Source organism: Balaenoptera physalus (assembly GCF_965194825.1).
Source record: "Balaenoptera physalus genome assembly, chromosome: 11".
Classification (NCBI taxonomy): Eukaryota; Metazoa; Chordata; class Mammalia; order Artiodactyla; family Balaenopteridae; genus Balaenoptera; species Balaenoptera physalus.
In genome coordinates, this window is record NC_138896.1 from 108,176,958 (window position 1) to 108,199,666 (window position 22,709).

The 22,709-nt window shown below is 53.9% G+C and overlaps 1 protein-coding gene across 1 annotated transcript in view; it reads left to right on the forward strand.

The window, feature by feature from the left end:
* The first annotated feature begins 1,822 nt into the window (after positions 1-1,822).
* NUP210 (nucleoporin 210) overlaps positions 1,823-22,709 on the forward strand; it is a 105,080-nt gene continuing 84,193 nt past the window's right edge. The window contains exons 1-3 of the mRNA XM_082414049.1: positions 1,823-2,068; positions 18,445-18,581; positions 19,924-20,055. Coding sequence (XP_082270175.1) covers positions 1,896-2,068; positions 18,445-18,581; positions 19,924-20,055 — 442 coding nt within the window. The 5' untranslated portion in view covers positions 1,823-1,895. The remainder of the gene's footprint in view (positions 2,069-18,444; positions 18,582-19,923; positions 20,056-22,709) is intronic.

Consider the following 22,709-nt stretch of genomic DNA (forward strand, 5'->3'; position numbering starts at 1 on the left):
AGATCCCTGATACCCTGCCTAGTCCTTTGTATTTATTCACCTGCTGGGCAAGGCTCCTGGTTTGCCAATTTAAGTGGGCATAATTGGAACATGATAAGTTATATCATGAATTTTAACTGTATACACACAGGTATCTGCTTGTATATGCATAAAATCTGTCTGGAAGTATACACAAGCAGAAAACACTGGTTGCTCTGGGAAGGGTACTGGGTGAGGGGCAGTAAGGGGGTGTCACTTTTACTGTGAGCCCTTTTGAGCCTTTTTTAGCTTAAACCATCTGTTATTTACTAAAAAATGAATCAATAAAACATGCAAACAAGAACACTAAAAATTCCTCACAGATAACCTGCTCTGAGGCTGCTTTGTCCATACAACTCTTGTTTCTTTAGACAAGAGAACCCATTGGAATTTCCCCACCCAGGGAAGAGCCCAGCTCCAAGAGGTCTCTGGTTTGGGGCCTTTAGGCTTTGAGGGTGACCCCCAAACACCCCTGCTCACCATCCAAAAGCTGGATGACCCCTGAGGGGCACGCTCAGACCATCTGGGCCTCTCTGAAGCCTAGTGAGGTGTCTATGCCCAGCCCAGGGGTCACCTCCTCCAAGAAGCCTTTCCCAGCCTGATTGAAATTCAGCTTCTCCCTCCCTCATCAGGCAGAGGCATCCATTTGCCTATCCGGTTACAATCCAGGGCACACTTCCGGGACCCTTCACACAGGCTGGGCCCCTGTGCACTTACCCCGCCTCTTCCTGACTTCCCACTAGGCTGGGCCTTCCCCGCAGCAGATTAACATCTTAAAGGCACTGGTGCACCGGGTACCTGCAGAGCTCACCCCCTCCTGTAATTCGTGACAAAGACTACTACAAACCTAGGGCACAACCTGTAAAGTGAATTTAAGATTTAAGATTTCTGCACGCACAATTCAGTGACGCTGAACGTTCCCCCCCCCTCTCTCGCTGGTGGGGGCGGTGGAGGGGTAGGATGTGCTCTGGCAGCTCTGGCCTTAAATCTGCCCTTTGGGTAACCTCCTCACGGCTTCCGGAAGACAGTGGGTGCAGCGCAGAGAAGAAGGACTTTGGGATCTGAGAGCCTCAGTGTTGCCCTTCGTGGCTGCGTGGTCTTCAGGCCAACTCACCCTGTTTCCTCCTGGAGAACTGGGGACCATGACGCCTCCCTGGCAAGGCTTGGAGGAGGCTGAAGGGGGAGGGGGCACCCACAGGGCCCCCAGGGCTTCAGCAGGTCGCTTGCCCTTGCGGAACTGGGCCCCTCTTCTGGATGCCTGGGCCAGGATGCGCTCCGCATTCCAGATTTCCTGGGGGCCTGTTCCTTTGTGTGTTGATGGTCTGAGCTCAAGGTCTCGGGAGCCTGGCGGACTTGTTTGTTGGGCCCTGGCCAGGGTCATTGGCCAGAGACGCTGAACAGGGCCGAAAGAATGGCTGCGGGACGGCTGAGAGGCTCCACATCCGCGTGCAGTGCCGCCCGAGAGTTTGAAACCAAGAGTTTGAAACCAGGGGTACGAGTGTGGAGGCCAGAAAACCGTGCAGGGCTTCCCGCGTGGTCGAGGGGCGCCACCGCCGCAGGGCGCCTCATCCCTTCTCCCCCGCCCACGGTGACTCGGGCGCGCGCCCCATCCCACTCACCCAGGCCCGCGTGGCCACGGGTGCGCTCCCCAGCCCCTCCCTCCGCCCCGCAGGGCCGGGGGCCGGGGGTGGGACCCGGCCCCCTCAGTTCCCGCGCTCAGGTCCCGCCGGGGCCCAGGAAGGGGCCCGAGGCCTCGGCCCTCGCCCCGCCCCCTCTCTCCCTCCCGCGCTTATCACCTGCCGGCCGGGCGCGAGGGGAGCGCGCGCGCGTGCGCGTGCGGCCGGGCTCCGGGTCGCGGGAGGTGAAGCGCGGCGAGGATGGCGGCACGGGGCCGGGGGCTGCGGCCGCTGCTGCTCGCGCTCTCGGGGCTGCTGGCGCTGGGCCCCAGCGCGCCGGCGGCCAAGCTCAACATCCCCAAGGTGCTGCTGCCCTTCACGCGGGCCACGCGCGTGAACTTCACGCTGGAGGCCTCGGAGGGGTGCTACCGCTGGTGAGGCGCGGCCAGGCGCGGGGCCGGGGCGGGAGGCAAGCCTCGGGCGCGGGCGGCCGGGCTGGCGCGCTGCAGGCGCGCGGGCGCGGGGAGGAGGCCGCGGCCCCGTGCGGGTCCGGCGGGGCCTGCGGCGCGCGGCCTTCGGGCCGGGCCGGCGCCAGGAGGCCGGGAGCCGCGCGCCCCCAGCAGGCCCGCGCAGCAGGTGCGCCGGCGCGCGCTCCCAGGCGCCGGTTCGGCGGCCGGGCGGCCACTGGCCTGGCGGCTGGTTGCGCGTGACCCGGCGGCGTGCGCGTGGGTCGCCCCCACTGCGCATGGCGGCGCCCAGGCCTCCGCGCGCTCTGGCGGGAGGGGGCCCGCCGGGGAGGTGGTGCGGGCGGGAGCCCTGCTGTCGGCGGGACTGGCGGAGGGCGTGCGGCTGGCGCGGCGGAGGGTCCGCGAAGGCCTGCCCGGCCCGGGGCTTCCGGAGGGACCTTCTGCCGGAGGGAGAGGGTCGCACCGGCGCTGCTGGTCCAGGATGCGCGTCCACGTGGTCGCACGCCTTTCTCGTCCAGGCTCCGGGAGAGGTGGTCAGGGCCCTGCAGAGCCCTAGGCTGGGGACGCCGCTTTCCGGAGCTTGGTGACCGGGACTCATCCCTGGCGCCGGACTGGTGTGGGAATTAGGCTTGTGGAGAAGTGGGGAAGGTGTGTGTGGAGTCGAATCAGTCGTTCAGCGTCTTTGGGAGGAACGTAAACCTTTGATGAAAGGTCTTTCGGAGGAAACCCTAGGTGTTTAACAGATGATGCACCTGTTTTACAGATGAGAGATGCAAGGGAATGGTTGGTGGTTCACCCCAGGTTGCCCACAGAGCAGGGTTGCCTTGATCCCTAGCTTCCTGGGGGGACTCAGGAGTTCTGCACCTTTTGTGGGGGATGTGATCTGGGAACCCCAGGAACTAATGAAACTAGAGGTCCGCCCCACTTCACGGTAGCTGGGTGATGTGGTCCAGCCCTTCTTCCATCCTTCAGATGGAGAAGCAGCAGCCTGAAGCGGCCTCGGGGCTCCGCCCCGAGCAGGTTCATTCCTAGCAGCCTAGCAGGGTGCAGGCGGTGCTGGGTGTGACCAAGGCCCTACCACAGCTCCCCGCCACCTTGCTGGAGATGAAAAGGAAGGGGTGCCCCCCGCCACGTGCTACACCCTTGCTCCTCCCTTTGGTTCCCTGTTTCAAGGCTAGACAGTGTAACAGCGTGTGATCACAGTACAGAGAGTCCAGCGTGCGTTAAGTCTGTTTGCATAGTCATCCGTGCACATCCGCGAGCCTGGTGCCGGAGCTCAGACTACCTTCTAGCTTATGTGCATGACTAGTACCTATTTGTGTTCTGAAGGTCACCTCCTGAAGTAAGGACAGGCCACGTCAGACAAATGCATTTTGGGTTTAGCGCCTGCCTCCTCTGGAGGGTCGTATTTCTGGCTTGATATCACATCTTTAACTTTTCTTCATCCCTGTCCAGGGCCCTGTCTGGCGTGGGGAGGTCACCTGTTAGTCCACACTTTGCAGGTGATCGTGTTCCTTCTCTGGTTGAAGTTGTTCTCTTGATATGGGGGGCAAGAAAGAGGAAGCTGGCTATTAAAAACAGCTGGCTTCAAATGAATCCGTTTGGGTGTATTTGTATGCTACTTCCTCTGAGATTCTAGAGCTGTGTTTTTTGTTTCTGAAGTAACAACTTTTTTTTTTTTTTTCCTAACTGCGTTTTCTTTTCTGAGAAGAGCTGGTGGGTTTTAATTTACTTGTACAGTTTCTGAGGAGGAAGGGAAAAAACATTCCTGCTCACGGAGGCATCAGAGGGATGCTCAGTGTCTTATAACTTGTTTTGAATCTGATCCATAGCTTTTATTGCAAATGTGTAATTGCTTACCTTAAGGGTCTTGGAGGTGTTTGGTGGTTATGATTTTCCCCTTCACTTCACAGGAAAAGCTTCTGTCGGTCAAGCATTGGAAATGTTTTCCTTATTTTTAGTTTTCTCTTCCTAGTTCAGTCAGGTATTGCTTTAGTTTTTGAAGAGTCCCCTCTGGAGTTTTTTTTTTTTTTTTTTTTTTTTAATTATTTATTTATTTTTGTCTGTGTTTGGGTCTTCGTTTCTGTGCGAGGGCTTTCTCTAGTTGCGGCGAGCGGGGGCCAGTCTTCATCGCGGTGCCCGGGCCTTTCACTATCGCGGCATCTCTTGTTGCGGAGCACAGGCTCCAGACGCGCAGGCTCAGTAGTTGTGGCTCACGGGCCTAGTTGCTCCGCGGCATGTGGAATCTTCCCAGACCCGGGCTCGCACCTGTGTCCCCTGCATTGGCAGGCAGATTCTCAACCACTCCGCCACCAGGGAAGCCCCCCTCTGGAGGTTTAAGAGTGGGCCTGAAGGCAAGCTTTCTATCTGCATTCATCTATACCTGGGAGGAAAATAGCCCCTTCACCCAAGGAGTTCATTGTGAAGTCTGTGAGGTGAAGAACAGAGAAAATGAAAACCTTTCTGGACCTTGCGGGAATTTTTGCTCATCCTTTGACTTTTCGGCCAAGCTCCCACTTTACTGGAATCACTGCGTGCCTGAGCCCCAGGGGCTTTAAGTCTACTTTTCCTGTTTCTTGATTTTATAGCATCAAATAATCAGGCAATTTTAAGGTCAGGGGAACTGTAGAGAGCATCAGGTTAAAACTGTTCACATTTCAGTCGGAGCCTCAGAGAGGGCAGTGCTCTGGGGGACGCGTATAAGTAGTGATGGTCTTGAGTTTGGGACCGTGCCCCCTGTTCCACCTCTTTCAGGGGTTTGCAGCCTCTGGCGAATTGGCCAGACCTGATTGAACCCCTCCAGTCACACTGAGGGATTGCTGGTTATGTGGCAAACTCCTGATTCTTTTTTGATATTTCATGTTATTGAAAGGGCTCCAAAGCATCTTTCATTAGCTTCTTTTTAAGGCATCCTTTATATAAATGACACGAGAGAGAAAGTTGGGAAAAGGGAGAAAAAGAGAAGTATCCCATAATCCTTTTTCTTTTTCTTTTTTTTTTTTTTTTTGGCCGAGTGGCATGTGGGATCTTAGTTCCCCGACCAGGGATCACACCCACGCCCACTGCATTGGAAGCATAGACTCTTGACCACTGGACCACCAGGGAAGTCTCCCATAATCCTTTGAGTGTAACACAGTCAGTCACCATTTTGTTTTCCTTTTGATCACTTATTTCCCCCCTCGCCCCCGAAGCTCAAACTTGGTATTCAGGTCACTTGGGAACTTCCTTCTCTACCAACCACCAGCAAATGTTAAAGCCCAGCTGTTTTTCTATGTTGCTTCGTGATCTTAAGTTTTCAGTGTCTGAGCACCATGCTGCTGGGTAGATGTTCCATCATCCGTTGATTCTTTTCCCTGTGGTTGAAGTTGGAAGTCCAGGGTGTTCTGGATTCTCCAGGGGGCTGCCCTGTCTTGGAGGAAGTCAGTGTCTTAGGTAGGCTTCCCAGAAGTAGAGCCCAAGGCAGGGTGTGGTTTACTGAGAGGGCACTCTGCTGGGAAGCGAGGTAGGGGAGGGGAGAGAGCGAGGATGTGGTCACAGGCAAAGTCCAGCCTTGTGCTGGTCCTCGTGACCCTCTGGAGTTGAATTGCACTGCAGGTTGTCCTCCCTTGAGGCCAGCCGGAGACCAGGCTTTTGCATTTTTTCACCCCCTGTAAGTCAGCCACTGGCTGCTCCGGGGGAAGGGGGTGTGTGCAGCCTCCCAGGCCTCTGGGCAAAGCACCTATTGGCCAAGGGTGTTGGACTGAATAAGGTCGCAGGTGTAAAGTGTGAGCTGCGCAGCCCGCCTGCAGCTGGGGCGGGGGCGGGTGGACCTGCCTGGTAGAGAGCATCTGGCAGGGTGTCCACAGCGCCCACTGTACTGAGCTGGGCCCGGATGCCTCGCCCTCTGAGCGCCTGGGAGCTGCCTGCTGTGTTGGCCAGGCTTGGTCCGAGCCCAGGTGCACGCTCTCACCATGGTCCACGGCCCAGGCGCCTCTCAGCCGAGGGCGGAAGTATTCTCTGGGAGGCCAGAGGGAGCGCTGTCTGCTGCCTGGGCCCCGTAGCGTGGGGCTCATCCGTGGAGCGTGCCGTGTGCCAGGCGGGTCAGGTGACCCTTGGAGAGTCAGTGGGCAGAGAGAGCCCCCATCTGTGACTGTGGGAGGCCTGAGGCGGTGCATGTCCCAGGGTCCCCCCGCTCACCCCCAGCAGGAGGCAGCCGTGGGTCACCCTGCAGCCCTCTGCCAGGCAGTCGGGGAGAGGGGTGTGGCCTCCGGAAACCCCTCTGCGCGCCCAAGGAGCCAGGTTGGAAACGCATCCAGCCCGGCTGCCTTCTGCTGAGAGCCTGCGGGGCAGAGGCGGGCAGGTGCTGGAGGCTGGGCAGGTGAGGCAGTAGCACCCGAGGGAGATTGGAGCGGCAGGCTCAGAAACGGATGTAAATATTTTGCAGTGTGGAAGCCCTACTGAAAAAGTGGCTTTAACTTAACCAGAGGCCCATCATTTGGCCCTCCCTGACCCCAAAGCTGTCCTCTGTTCCTCTGGGTCTAGAGCGTTCGCCCTTTACAGCCTGTCTGTGGGCCCTGTGTCTCCTCACACACCAGGATCAAACCTCCCTCCTCTTTCCTCTGCGGGGGCCTTGGGACCGTAGACCTCTCAGCTGGGGCTCATATTTCTGGCGGTTTGAGGTTTGGGCAGAGATGCCAGAGCCACTGCAGTGCCCAGGACAGTGCTCACTGTGAAGGGCTGTCCCGCTGATGCCGGGGCATGAGCCCTGATCAGCAGGGGGGTGTCTCAGAGGTAAGGGCTGGGGACTCACCAGCTACGTGATGGATATCTGTGACTCTTGCGATGAGCCAGGTCCTGGGGCTTGGATGGTGAACGAGCAGGTGAGGCCCTGCTTTCATGGCGTTTGTAGTTGACTGTGGGAGTTAATTAATAATCCAAGATGAAGTCAATGGCTGTGTTTCATATGATAGTAAGTCTGGGAGAATGGCCTGCTGCGATGACCGCAGGGGTGGAGTGCCTTTCTGGACAGGAGATGGAAAGGGGGTTGTAGGGTCAGGAGTTGGGCAGGGTGGCCTGGGCCTGACTCTCCCTTCTGCACCAGACCCACGGGCTGTTGCAGCCCTGGTTCCCCCAGGGCTGGTCAGGTCCCCCCACCCAGACCCACAGAAGGAGGTGACAGCAAGTGTGTTTACTCAGTGGACCTGCTTCCGTAGGTGGTTTTCTTCCTGCTTCCCTTGTGGGTGCCACCCCCGCCACCCAAGCCTGCTCTGCCCCTTGAGCTGGCTTCCGCCCTGCAGGCCCTGCCTCTGTCGTGGGGGGCGGGGAAGGATGGACCTGGAGGTGGGTGGAGGGAGGGCTGTGTCTTCCTCTGCCCCCACTCACCCCTTCTTTGCAACCGTCACTTGACAACCGTCACTTCTCCTTTTTCCACTGTGGCTTTCTGTCCTGACCCTCCCTGTCCTCGGGTTCCCCTGTCCCATTAGACACCCTCAAGATAAAAATTCATTTCTGGTGCCAACATGTTGTTTCCAATTTTTCTTTTTAAAAAAAATTCGGTAAAATGTATATATCATAACATTAAGCATTTTTAGGTGTCCAGTTCAGTGGCATCAGGGCACTCACACTGTTATATAACCATCACGACCATGATCTCCAGAACTTTTTCAGCTTCCCAAACTGAAACTCTGTCCCCATTACACGGTAACCCCTCCCCCTCCCCCTGCCCCTACATCCACCTTCTGCTTTTCCTAATACCCTGTAATATCTGCCTGTTTCTTTTTTGGGGGTGACAGTGTCCCCCACCCCACCCCCTAATGCAGTAACATTGTTTCGATTCTTTTTTGTTTTTATGGTTACCTCAGATGGATGGCAAATGGTGTAGGCTTTCTATTTACACTAGTGATATAAAGTTTCCTTTTAAAGTATTGTTTCAGGACTTCCCTGGCGGTTCAGTGGATAAGATGGGGCACTTTCACTGCAGGGGACGCGGGTTCAATCCCTGGTCGGGGAACCAAGATCCCACATGCCGCGGGGCACGGCCAAGAAATAAATAAATAAATAAAGTACTTTTTCAATAAGGAAGAATCAATTTAAAAGAAAAATGTAATGGACTTCCCTGGTGGTCCAGTGGTTAAGACTTCACCTTCCAATGCAGGGGGTGCGGGTTTGATCCCTGGTCGGGGAGCTAGGATCCCACATGCCTCGCAGCCAAAAAACCCAAACATAAAACAGAAGCAGTATTGTAACAAATTCAATAAAGACTTTAAAAAGGTCCACATAAAAAAAAAAATCTTAAAAAAAATTAAAAAACAAATAAAAGAAAAAAGTAAGAAAAAGATACGAGGGTTACTTGGATGTAACCAGATGGGGGGCCGGGAAGGGCGGAAGGTGCAGGTGTCCAGGTAGCTGCCCCGGTGGGTGGCCAGAGACCCAGGTCCAGAGGCAGGGACTTGGAATGTTGCAGGTGGGGATGGCAGAGGGAACCAAACAGCAGAACCAGTTTTTCTGCTAACTCCTTTGCATACTTTGCATGTTATTCCCCACTCAGTGCTAAAAACAAAACAAAACACCTGTCTGCCAAGAATGATCAGCCACTGCACACATGGGGAACCGAGACCAGGAGCCTCAGAGCCGCTCACCGGCAGAACCACATTCAAAACCAGGTCACAGACTCAGCTCAGTCCTGGGATGCACAGGAAGTGTGCCAGACCTTCTCATCAATGGCTGTTTTACCCAGGTTCAGTAGGATTTTAGGGAAGTTGATGACACATTAGGAAGCAGTATTAAGGATGCCTGTGGGGTAGGGGGTGATTGAGGAGGAGATGGAGCCATTTCTCACTGAGGTCCGGCAGCCTGGGCCCTCCCACGGGCAGCCCCAGGTAGGTGGAGGCCTTTAGCTCTGATCTGAACAACCTGGGTGCATTCACCACAAGGGGTGGAGGTGGTGTCTGGACCAGGGGTCTAGAGCCAGGCCCGACTGAGGTGTTTTCCAGGAATGTAACCCTGGGCAGGTTACTTCACATCCATGCAGGGGTTTCCTTGTGTATCAAATGAGGGGTTTCAATAGGAGTGTTTGGAGGCAAATAGAACATTTGTGATATGTTTTATTCCGAGCCTGACACATAGTAAGCACATAATAAATGACAATTTTTTTTTTCTTTTTTAAAAAATATAGTACCAGTAGTTTGAATGAAATAAGGCAACAAGTCTTGAAGAATTCAGTCAGGGGGTTTCATTTGTCTCAACTCTCCTGACTTTCCTGCATGTGACAGGAAACTCAAACCAAAATAGTTTAAATAAAGCAGGGATGTTGTTTTGGCAGAGTTTATTTCAGGCTGCACACAGGGCTCAGTGATGCCAGCAGGGCCTGGTCTCGGGCCTCAGCCGGGTGCCCCCTGGGGTAGCAAGAGGACGGGTCCAGCCCTGCAGCCCTTGTCAAGCCTTGCACGCTGGGTCTGAACACCTCCATCCAGGGGGATGCACAGCCGATCGGCCAGGCCCCGGCCACCTGCCTCCCAGGGTCCAAGGAGCATGGGTGCCCTGGAGCCTCATGGTCTGAGGGTGGAGGAGAGCAGCACCCCCAGAAAAGCTGGGTGCTGTTACTGAGGAGGGGGAATGGAGTCTGGGCAGCCAAAACCCAACACGGGTCCCCTGCAGGAATGACACCCATGTGTGCACGTTTGCCTCGCTTCCTGTTTGCCCAGCTCTCTGTGTGTGTGTGTGTGTGTGTGTGTGTGTGTGTGTGTGCGTGTGTGTGTGTGCGTGCGCGCGCGTGGGGGCGGGGCAATATATATACCCTGGGTTTGCTCACCTGGGGCCCTTGTCGGGAGCTGCTGTGATCTGGGAGGGGGTCTCGCTGGGATGTGGGTGAGCAGTTCGAGAAGAGAGGAAGCAACGTGCCCACCAGCACTGAACCGCAGGCTCCCCACATCCTGTGCAGGACTTGGGGAAGGGTTCCCAGGCATAGGGCCCTTGGTGCCTCTCGGTCCACTTAGGACGTTTGGTAAAATTAAGTTTATAATTACAGACCTTCTCATAAAGAAAACTCCAAGCCCAGGTGGCCTCACTTGTAAATTCTATGAAACGTTTAAGGAGGAAATAGTACAAATCCTTCATAAACTCTTTCAGGAAAGGCAGGAAGAACAGTCATTTCCTAGCTCCTTTTTATGAGGCCAACATTACACTGATTGCAAACCAGGCTCAAACGTTATAAGAAAAAGAAATTCACAGACGCAGAGTACAAAATTCCTTAACAAAATAGCAGCACATCAAATCCAGAAAAATATAAAAAGGGTATTGTATTATGACCAACTGGGGTGGATCTCAGGAATGCAAGATTGGTTTAACACGAACCAATCAATGTAATTGCTTGATCAACAATAAACAATTAATTCTTCTATCAACAAAATGAAGAAGAAAAGCCATATAATGGTCTCAATAGGTGCAGAGCATTCAACAGTCATGCATGATAGAAATCTGCAGCAAGTTCGGAGTAGAAGAGAATCCATGACCTGATAAGGGGCATCTACAAAAACTTGCACCAGAGTCTTATGCTGGGTGCAGTGAGGGCAAGAAATGAGCACGCCACGGGCGCTGTCCTCACACTCAGTCTCCGAGGGGGTCGGACAGGGAGAAGGATCACGCCAGCCATGGTCTCGGGGCCTTTGCACTGGCTGGTGCTTTTGCCCAAATGCCCTTCTCCCAGATATTCAGGGATCCCGTGTCTGCCCCTCCTTCTCACATGCCCCCTCTGAGGGAGTCTCCCTTCACCATCCAGTTGGAAACTACAGCCTTTCCCTCCCCTGCCTTCTATTTTTCCATAGCATTGTTGTCTGAGATCCCACCTTCACTCGCTCATTTTGTCTATTCTTGTTCTCCTCCCACTAAAACGTAAACTCCGTGAAGGTGGGGATTAATGTGTATTTTGTACTTTGTTGTGTCGCCAGCACCTAGAACGGTACCTGGAGTGTTGCACATCACCCAATAAATATGGATTCAATGAATGAATGAATGAATGGGTGCATTAGGGACCCCAAGGAGGACCAGCTGTGGGAGCTGAGTGGAGGCTGAGGAGGATCAGGGATGGGTCCGTGGAAGAGTTACCATTTCCCATGAGCCCTCAAGGCCGGGCCGCACAAGAGGTGGTGGGAGGGACACGAGAAGTGGAGGGATGGGGGGGAAGCTGGCGGAGGGAGAACTTCGGAGCAGAGGTTAGACTTGAAGTCAGAAGCTTCAGGCTCTTGCCGGTGCTGAACCCTACTTCGGGCCTGAATCTTTGCTTGTGGCTCTGAGGATGTCTGCGGTTGGGGGTAGGGCCCCACCAGCAGGGATCAGGGTTAGGCTTCATTCAGGGAAGGGGATGGACAGGTCACACATGAATGATCACAATCTAGAAGGGCCCACGTTTTCTTACTTTCTTTAAAAAACAAAGTTCTTATGGTCAGAAGCTCGCCGAACACCTCAGGGCCAGAAGCCCTTCGTTTAGGCACCTCCTCCTGGTGCCTGAGTTTGAGAGCTTACTCTGTGTGACACCCTGCAGTAAGAGCTTTACATCTGTCATCCTATCTAATCCGCCCCAACCCTTTGCAGCAGGTACCACTTTTATTGCCATTGTACAGCTGAGGAAACAGAGGCACAGAGAATTGAGGTGGAACTGTTCGCTCAATGTCACACAGCTGGCGAGTGGCAGCACCCTGCTGCCCTAGGCCTTCACCTTCTCAGCAGAGAGTGAGGCCATGTCACCATCACTGCCTGCACCAGGGACCCAGGGAGGCCCCTGAAGCTCCTCCAGTGGGCCTTAGGGCGAGTCCATGAGTGGGGAGGGTGGGCAAGCGTGCTGACCACCAGCTGAGATGCACAGAATGACCAGGTGTGCAAGCTGGAGCAGCTCTCATCCTTTCTGAGCAGCGGCCGTTCGTTTAAACCGGAGACAGAGGAAGGCCCTTTCGGCAGAAAAGCCATTGAGCCCGGACCTGCTTCTTTGGCAGAACGTGATGCTGTGTCCAAGTGACCTGGCCGTCGGAGCTGGTTTCTGGGTGGGCCTCTCAACTGTCAGCTCTGTGCAGACCCCGCCTTCTCTGAGCCCTGCTCCCTGGACCCGTCCTGCCGCCTGGGCCATGAGCCCAGAGCCCGCGAGGGTTAGGCTGAGGGAGCTGACGCGGCCCACGTGCCTTCTCCCCCCTTCCCTCCGTTCCTCACGTGGGTCCACCCCAACCAGTGTGGGCACAGACTGGTTCTGAGAGCTCCAGCTATCAGTGTGAGAGGCTGCTCTGTCCTTGTTTTAGGGAAACACTGGAGAATGGCAGCTGATGGACAGACCCCGCCCCTCACAGCTGTCCTGGGAATGCTGTGTCTCCTTCCCGAGCTGCAGCCGCTTCATGCCACTGTCAGAGTGCTGCCTTTTTAGTGTACCACGTGTACGAAAACTTACCGTTTCCTTCAAAATGACTCCTTTTTTGAACATGGGACATCCTCTTCAGTATTAACATTTAGGAGCTCCTAAGTTTGATACGTTTGTTTTTCCTGAAACAGTTAAAAATGAATGTGTAGTGATTAAATGACATAAAGAGTCAATTTAAAAATAGTTCATCGGTGCCTCACTGCTCTCTGGTGTTGTGTGCTCCGTACCCTGGGGAAAGCACTCGTGTAGTGGGAGGATTGTCTGATCTGGAGTCACACAGACCTGGCTGTGACCACTGGCCCTGCCACGTACAGCTGTGTGGCTTTGGGGAATTACTCAACCTCTCTGAGCCTCGGTTTCGTTTTCCCATATAGGCCTACTGGAGGATTAAGTAATCTGATGGACAGAAGTATTTAGCTCTGGGCTTAACACATGGTAGATAGTTTCTTTCGTTATCTTCTTTGCCCACCCTGTACTGGTCAGGGTTCTCCAGAGAAACAATATGTGTGTATGTGTGTGTGTGTGTATACACACCTCTGAAGGCTATCAGGCAGGAGGAACTCCCTCTCATTTACAGATGGGTCAGTCTTTTTGTTCTATTCAGGCCTTAACTGATTGGGTGAGGCCTGCCAACACTGGGGAGGGCAATCTCCTTTACCCAGTCTACTGGTTTAAATGTTAATCTCATCCCAAAACACCCTCAGACACACCCAGAATAATGTCTGACCCAGTAGCTGGGCACCTCGTGGCCCGACCAGGTTGACACGTAAAATTAACCGCCACACTCCCCCAGCACACTTCCATATTTTAATAACAGTCTCTGGGTGTCTCTGCGTTTGCCAGACGGGACCTTCTCCTGCCTGTCATCCCTTATGTCCGGCGCTCTCTGCCTGGCTTGAGGTGCAGGGTGATTAAGCATCGCTTCTGTGAAGAATTACCCATCCTCCCTCCGTGACGAAGGTTGTCCTTCTCTTGCCAGATCCTGGAGGCAGAACATTCTAGAATTGCACGTGTGGCAGCTCTTCCCTTCCCAGCCCAGGGGAGAGACAGCGTCCGTCTCTGGGGCTGCTCAGGTTTTCTGAGAGCTCTGAGATGCAGAGACAGTACTTCTGAGGGGCCAAGAGGTGATTCGAATGGAAGAAAACTTTCCAAATTTCCAAATTTTCCAAATTCCCAAATTTCCAAATGGCAGAAAACTTTCCAAATTCCAAATTTGGGCTTGGAACACCTGTGTCTGACCCTGACCCTCGGAGTGGCCCTAAACCAGTCCCCTCGTCCTTTTGAGTCTCAGTTTACTCACCTGTAAAACGAGGGCAGAGCAATCCTTCTCTAAGTTACATGCAATGTTAGAGGGGAAATACTTCTTTTTAGAAGTTAGAATGATACAGAAAAGAACAGAGAATAACAATGAATACCCCATATTTCTACCATCAGAATTAGCTCTTGTTAACAGTTGGCGTAGTTGCCTCCAGTCTGGCTTTTTTTGGTAAGAAATACAAGGTTACAGGTAAAGCTGCTGCCCCCTGTGCTGCCCGCTCTCCGTTTTCACCCCCCCCCGGCCCCCCACAGTCCCCATTCTGAGTTTGAGTACCATGTGTCCCTTTCCCTATATAATCCCTGGCAAGCACCTTCAAATGTGCTTTTTCACCCCATATGCCACTGGCCAGCACCATCCCGGCAGCGACACCCGACACCAGGCCCAGGGGCAGGTCACTGCTGGGTCTCTGTCTTGTGCCTCTTAAAGGCACAGCCAAAGCACACGGGCCTCCGAATGCTCCAGAAGGAGTCAGATAACTGAAACTAACCCTCTGCTGGGCGCGGAAACACCACCCTAGACTGTCTTAAACCCTTTGTAGGTCGTCGGGATGGACCCTCCAGCTTCAGATGCGGGGTCCTGGAGCGGGGTGAGGGGCAGAGTGGGGGGCGTTTTGCAGCCCCCCAGCTACCCCGTGAGGATGGACGCCAGCTCCCTTGCCCTGAGCTTAGCCGAGGTGGGTGGGCGTGGGCCTGCAGGCCGGTGCCACAGCAGAGCTGCACCCCCTGCGTGGGAGCCCCCCGTCTGCTGGCTGGACCTTGTTGCAGGTCTGAGGGTGGGGTGGGCAGCTGCTCTGGCTGCTCTGTCTCATCTCCAGGCTGCAGGATCTGCCCTCGTACCTGCCCTAAGTGTGAAGAGGAGGGACTTTTCTTAAGAGCTGCTGGGAGCACTCAGTCCATGGCAAGGATTAGACGTCGTCCCTGGGGCCGCCTGACCGCCTGGCTCTGCACTTGAAGGCCCGACCCGGGGCCACTCACCGCACCTGACTGAGCACCTGAAGGGCAGCCGGGGCCACGTGTCGGAAAGATGATGTTTGGGCTGTGTTGGGTTAAGTAATACGTGTCATTAGAATTAACTTCGACCAGGGATCGAACCTGTGCCCCCTGCAGTGAAAGCGTGGAGTCCTAACCGCCGGACCGCCAGGGAAGTCCCTCATATGGCTTTTTAATATGGACTTAAAAAAAAGGATGAGTCAGCCGAGCGCAGGGCAGGGAAAGTACTCTGATGATACTATAATGGTGATCACACGTCCTCATACATTTGTCCCAACCCGTGGAATGTGCAGCCCCAAGAGTGAGCCCGCGTGTGAACCGTGGACCCTGGGTGATGATGATGATTCAGTGTGGGTTCCTCAGCTGTGACAGAAGCGCCATCGGGGGGGGATGTGGACGGCGGGGCGGCTGCGTGTGTGGAGGTAGAGGATGTATGGGAACTCTCCACACTCTCCACTGAATTTTGCCGTGAACCTGAAACTGATCTAAAAAAAATAAAGCCTGTGAAATTGATTTCACCTGTTGCTTTTTAATAAGGCAATGAGGAAATTTTAAGTGTGATTTGCTGTGTGTTTCTATTGGATGGGGCGGCTTATCAGAGCCCTGCAGCCCTGAAGGCATCACGTGAGGGGTGGAGGTGCTCCCGGCCTGTGGGCATTTTGGGGCCGCCCGTGGAGGGCCTGGGCACTGGAGGAGGACTTCAGGCCTCTCCAACTTGAACGAGGGCAGCCTGCTCTTATCTGCATTGATTTCTTTATTGGGACTGTGTCCGAGATTAATTCACTGCCCTGAGGGAGTGAGAGAAGAGCTTGTCATCCCTGTTCCGTTCTTGAGGAGCCTGGGGTTCCGTGAGGGCAGATTTACAGCCCAGACGGGAGCCCAGATCCCCAGGGAACCCAGGGGCCACCGAATAAGACACGCCACACCGTTTCTCAAAGGTAGAAGCAGGAACGAACGATGAATGGTCTTATTTTTAAAAAAGACTTTATTTTTTAGAGCAGTTTTAGATTTGTTAAAAAATTGAGCCGAAATGACAGCGATTTGCTGTATAGCCCACCCTCAGCGTCCCCCACCATCAACATCCCCTACCAGATGGTGCATTAGTTACAGTTGATGAACTTACGTGGACACATTATTATCACCCAAAGCCCATATTTCATGTAACGGTTCATGGTTGGCATTGATTCTACGAGTGTAGACAAATGTGTAATGACTTGTATCATCGTTGGAGTATCACACAGAATGGTTTCACGGCCTTAAAAATCCTCTGTGCTCGGATTATTCATCCTTCACACACCCTGTCATTTAAAAAAAATTTTTTTTTAATTTGGAATAATTTTAGATTTATAGGAAAGTTGCAAAGATAATACAGAGAGTTCCTGTGTACCCTTCACCCAGCTTCCCCTGAAGTCAGCATCCTTCAAAACCATGAATATTGAGAAAAGGAAAAACATTAATACTGACTGGTACATGACTTAACTAAACTCAAGACTCCTTGGATTTCATCAGTTTATCCACTGAGGTTCCTTTTCTGTTCCTGGGTCCAAGCCAGGATCCTCCATCACGTTTGTCTCCTCAGTCTGCTCTGATCTGTGTGCATTTTCTGTTTTGTTCTTGTTTCCATGACAGTTTTGTTTGTCTGTGTGCACGTGTGTGCATGAGTGGGGAGGTCTGATGCCCTTCAAAATCATCTTGGAGCAACAAAGCTGCTGCCATTGAGTGGTGTGGTGCCAGGGTGTGCCCGGGGACCTGTTCGCACCTCCTTGTCTAGGCGTGTGTTCCTGTCCCCTTTGTTGTCTCCCTTGGTCTCTGAAATGCTCTTTTCTCAGAGAAAATCTCTCAGTGCAGGGACCACAAGTGCATTTCCCTGGTGGGTTAGATTTCTTTCCTCAACTGTGGGTGAGTTTATTCTCAGAGTAGAGGTGTCGGTGCACTCAGCATGTGCCCGTGGTGTCTGTGCCATCCAAGCATCCTTAGTGAGTTTGGAGAGGCTGCTGTGCCTGCCTGGCCCCGGGGATACTTGCGTTGACTTGGAGATGTCTGTCTGGGTGTGTTTCGCACCATTGCTTTTTAACACCAGGCTGTTTTCACAAGTTTCCTTCTGAATAACCGAGAACGTTGATGCTCCGGGGAGTTAAAGCAAAGGGAGGGGATGGCAGCCGTGACTCGGGAGTGCCCGCTCTGTGCTGGGCACCGCGCTGAGTGCAGCCCTAGGAACCTCGGATGCCCTTCCCTGGGGCCTCCCCGCCCAGAGCTCACTGAAGGCAGCCCTGACTCTCTGCTCTGAAAAGTGGGAATCGCCCTCAGAATAAATCTAAGCTCCTTACTGCGGCCTCCAATGTCTCCCCAGTCTCAGCACCCCATCTCCTTGACCTCAGCACCCCATCTCCTTGACCTCAGCACCCCATCTCCTTGACCTCAGCACCCCATCTCCTTGACCTCAGCACCCCGTCTCCTTGACCTCAGCATCCCATCTCTTTGACCTCAGCACCCCATCTCCTTGACCTCAGCACCCCACCTCCTTGACCTCAGCACCCCGTCTTCTTGACCTCAGCATCCCATCTCCTTGACCTCAACACCCCACCTCCTTGACCTCAGCACCCCATCTCCTTGACCTCAGCACCCCATCTCCTTGACCTCACACCCCATCTCCTTGACCTCGGCACCCCATCTCCTTGACCTCAGCACCCCATCTCCTTGACCTCAGCACCCCATCTTCTTGACCTCTGCACCCCCATATCCCAGGGCCCAGATGGCACCGGCCTCTGTTCTTGGAGCTCGCCGGCTGCTCCCACCCCAGGGCCCTCCCTGAAGCTCCAGACCTCTGCATGGTGTTGAGTAGGGGCCTCCCTCAGAGACCCTCCCCAGCTCCGTCTACAGTGACGCTAGTGGTCCGCGCTCACGCAACAATGCAGTGTCCGCTCTGCTCCTCCCGACTTGTCCCATTTCATTCCCCTGGGAACTGCTGTTATCCCCGGTCTCAGATGAGAAACCGTGCTCTGACCCTGGGTGCCTGTCCGTCATGCTTTCCCTGCAGCTGTTTATTCCAAGGCCCGAGTGTCCGTGGGAAGTCATCTCACGGATTTTACAGCTCCGTCTCTGTGTGTGTTTACCTGCCCTTCCGCCCACCTTCCCTGTAACCTCGGCCCCGTGCGCTGGGCCATGTGCCTGTTGCCAAGGTTCCCGTCGGTGAGCTCTGGGTTTGTAGGGCCTGTTGGGGATGGAGGTGACCGTCTGGGAGGCTGCCGTGTGCCAGGTCCGGCCTAGAGGTCAGCAGGTACCTGGCCTCTCCTCCTCCCCAGGGACCGTAGGCACTCTGTCCACCAATAGTTATTTCCAGTTCCGTGGAATAGTCCTGGCAGGTGACTGTTGAACGTGGAGGTGTTTTCCAGTGTCCCGAGCAGTGACTCTCTGCCTGTGTGATATGTTCAGGGCCGGGGTGGGGGTGAGGTGGGAGGGGAGGTCCACGCCCTCAGGATGTCCTGCTCCTACTAGAGGGGCCTCGGCCGCCTGTCTCCTCTGGGTTTGAAGCTGGTGGAGCCTGGCCCCTCCGTCCTGCGAGTCTGGGACAGATGGGGGCTGCGGCTCTGGCTCCTGGTCCCAGCCCCACCTCTCCTCCCGTGGCTCCGGAGGGTGAATTCTCTTCTTCTCGCCGCAGGTCATCGACCCGGCCGGAGGTGGCCAGCATCGAGCCGCTGGGCCTGGGCGAGCAGCAGTGCTCCCGGAAGGCCGTGGTGCAGGCCCGCCTGTCCCAGCCCTCTCGCCTGACCAGCATCGTCTTCGCGGAGGACGTCAGTAAGGCCTCCCAGGGCCCCGCGCGGCCCCTGACGGGGATGGGGGCCGAGGGGCTGCAAACGCCCCGCTGAGACCTTGGGCCACAGGGACGGAAGAGCCCACGGCCACGCTTTCCCTTCTCTCGTTGGGTCTGAGGACGCCCATGGAGCTGGGGGGACGCTGAGCAAGCAACATGAGCCCTGGTCCCCCCCTGCCAGCACCTTGTCCTGCTTTCCCTCCCATGGAGGCCGGCTTTCATTTCTAAGTTATTATTTGCTACCAAAATAACTCTTAATGGGCGTTGATTCAAAACGAAGAAAGTTGTGCAATGTTTCACTTCCCCATGTTTCATTTGCCATATTATGGTCGTAAGATGCTTAGAAAACAATGAATTTTCTGTCACGCTTTTCCCCCACCTAACATGGTATGAAAAGTTTCCCATTTTATTATAGAATTATTTTTAATGGCCGAATAACATTCTTAACCAGAGGTTGTGCTATAAGCATTCCCTTATATGAGGCATTCAGATTGTTTTCAGATGTTTGTTTCAGTGTTACATAGGAAAATAAATAGTTTTATTCGGGGAACAATTTTGGGTTCTTTCAGGTTATTTCCTGCCAAGGATAGATTCCCAGCTTTACTGGGTCACAGCCTATGAATATTTTTAAGGTTTTTGATAACTGGGGCTGAATGGCTTTCTCACAAAGTTAAGGGTGTACAAGTAGTTATATGGTGCCTGGAGAATGGTCAGAATGAGTTTGTGTCACAGGCTGTTATTTTTTACATTAGAGGATTCTCCAGGTAATGCCATTTATGTGTCTTATTGATGGAGCAGGTAAAAAATCTGTGTAGACGTGCACACTTTTTTTATACTATAGTGTAGTTGATAGTCTTGTGCAAAAACTGCAGTGTAAACACAGACACACACAAACACACAGATTCCGGGTGTAATTGCTAATCTCAGGGTAGGGACAGGCATTCAGAAAAGCATCGTTCTTTGGGGTGCTAACTCATCATACCAGAACCCTTGTCGTTTAGCTCAGTGGTTACACTCTGAACAAAACTAGGAATTCTAGGAAGAGTGTTTTGCACACAGCTTTAAACGCTGGCGCTCGCGGTGGAAAAGTACAAGATGGGCAATGAAAGTGTCTGGAAGGCCCTTACTTCCTGGACGTCCGTGCTGACTCTCGGGCCTCGTGGAGCTCCTGAGGGTCGACTCGGTTCTTCCAGCCCCGTTTTTTGTGTGTGTGGGGGGGATTGTTGGTTTCCCTTGTCTTTGCCAAAGAATAAGACCACCCAACCTATGAGGCGCTGGAGGTGGGGTGGCGGCCCTCCGGCTGACCCTGTGTTCCCGCCCCTGCAGCCACCGGCCAGGTCCTGCGCTGCGACGCCATCGTGGACCTCATCCACGGCATTCAGATCGTCTCCACCACCCGCGAGCTCTACCTGGAGGACTCCCCGCTGGAGCTTAAGATCCAGGCCCTGGACTCGGAAGGTGAGGCCACCGGCCTGGCGGGCTCTGTTTCTTCCTCTCCTCGTGTGCGGCCTGCTCTCCCCCAAGTGGGGCTGCTCCGGCCAGGGGGGCAACGTGGAAGAGGTCAGGACGACTTCTAAGTGGATGCCAGGCCCGCGGTGGCAGCGAGGCCACGGCCACTTCTCCACAGGGCCTGGAGGCCAGCTCCGTGCCTGTGCACAGCTGGGAGGGGCTGACGGGGTCACTGCTGTGAACAACAGAGGCTCTGAGGTCTGGGGCTGGCTTCCTGATCCAGACTGCAGCCTACGCATGCGCGCTTGTGTGTGGGTGTGGGTGTGGAAGAGAGCGCGTCTATGCCTCTGGCCCCACGTACCTTCCTTCACTTCGTAGCAGAACGTTGGCTTGTTCTGGGCTGGGATTCTTTGTAGAAGGTCTGTTCTGCTGGTTGGCAGACCGTCTTGGCTGTAGCCTGACCTCTCGGTCAAGGAACGAAGGGAAAATTTGTAGGTTAAGGTTCTTGTTGAAGAAAGTAGGTCAGGCAAAAGGCATCTTCCAGACGAAGGATCTTCTAAAACTTCACGTCCAAGCCAGGACTCACCTTGTCTTTGAAATCTCCCCTGACCACTCTAGCCCCCCTGCCCCGGCTTCTTAATAACATTGTTATAGATCAGGGTTTCTCAGTCTAGGCAGGATTGACGTTTGGGTGGGTAAGTCTTTGTGGTAGGGACTGTCCAGTACATTTTAGGGTGTTTGCCAGCATCCCTGGCCTCTGTGCACCGGACGCCAGTAGCACCCACTGAGCTGTGACAACCAAGAATCTCTCCAGCCATCGCCAAATGTCCCTTGGGGACAGAATCAGTGTTTCGAAGCATCTGTCCGAGCCTTCCTTCCTCTCTGTATGCATTCATCGGATAAGCTGCCCAGCTTCTCTGAACTCCCCTCTGATCTGTGAAACTGCCATAATGATTCTTACCTGGTCACGAGGACCTGGTGAGTGAGTGTGAAGGGTCAGCCCCGCCTGGTGTGTGGTGGGCGCTCAGTGCGCTGGGTGGCCATGGAGTGTCTTCTGCCTTCTGGGTCTGCCATGTCCTGGGGTACTGCTGTGGTGTGGGGCGGGCACACTGGGCCTCTGCCCCTAGTATCTCAGGCCGGGGGGTCCACGTGTAGATCAGGCCCCACATGCATCCCGGCAGGTGCGGTTTGTAATCACGTTGGGTGCAAAGTGTGAAGGGACCACTGGGTGGGGGAGCAACTCCAGGGGGCTTGGAGGTCAGGGGTCAGAACAGTTTCTTAGAAGGCGGGATGTTTGACTGAGCCTTGAGGGATGTGGGGTCTGCCAGGCGGGGACCCTGTTTCATCCTTGAGACTGAAATTGGAGAGGCCAAGGGATGCAGGATGTAAAGGGGCCTTGTGTCAGGTGTGGTCTTGAGGCAGAGGGCACCGAGGAGGGGTTTGTGCAGCGGGCTGATGGGAGCTCGCCTGCCCGACGCGGTGACGGGGGTCATATGCTGCTTACTGGAGCCAGGTGTCTCTGGGCGCCTCACCTGTCCTGACTCGTTTCACTTCCAGGAGCGGAGACTGAGAGAGAACACACGTGCACACACAGACACACACAGACCAGGCACACACACATGCTAGTCCTTCGTACGCAGCAGAGCCAGAATCTGAGCTCCGGCCTGGCTGGGTCCCGAGTCCACTCTCAGCCAGGAGTCAGCGCGTGTTTTCCGTGATGGGCTGGCTAGGAATTGTTTTAGGCTTTGCCGGCCAGACGGTCTCTGCAGCAAGTACTCAGTTCTGTCAGCGTGGCTCTAAAACAGTCACAGACAGTGTGGAATGAATGGGCGTAGCTGTTCTAATAAAACTTTATTCACAAAAACTCGTGGGCGCTAGATCTGGCCCAAGGGCCGTAGTGTGCCAAGCCCTGCTCTTAACCTCTCTGGTCTATTTCCTGTCTTGTCACTTAAAAAAGAAAGTTTTGTTTATTTAAAAAAATTTTTATTTTATATTGGAGTATAGTTGATTTACAATGCTGTGTTAGTTTCAGGTGTACAGCAAAGTGGTTCAGTTATACATGTATCTATTCTTTTTCAAATTCTTGCCCCATATAGGTTATTAGAGAGTATTGAGCAGAATTCCCTGTGCTGTACAGTAGGTCCTTGTTGATTATCTACTCTATATATAGTAGTGTGTACATGTCAATCCCAAACTCCCAATCTATCCCCTCCCCACGACCCAAGTTTTGTTTATTTTTATCGAGATTTATATACCATGAAATTTACCCATCTAAAGTGTACAGTTCAGTGGTTTATTTTAAAAGTATATTCACAAAGTTGTGCAACCGTCACCACTGTCTAATTTTAGAACATTTTCATCACTACAAAATGAAACCCCACACCCATTAGCAGTCAGTTCTTGCGCTGTCCTCTTTCCGGCCCCTGGCAGCCACTCATCTACTCTCTGTGCATATAGGTTTGCCTATTCTGGACATTTCATATGAATGAATCATACAGTGTGTGGTCTTTGGTGTCTGCCATCTTTCACTGAGCGTGTTGTCAGGGTTCACCCATGTTGTAGCCTGTGGCGGTGCTTCGTTCCTTTTCGTGGCTGAGTGATGTTCCAGTGTATGGATGGACCACATTTGTTTATCCATCCATCAGTTGATGGACAGTTGGGTT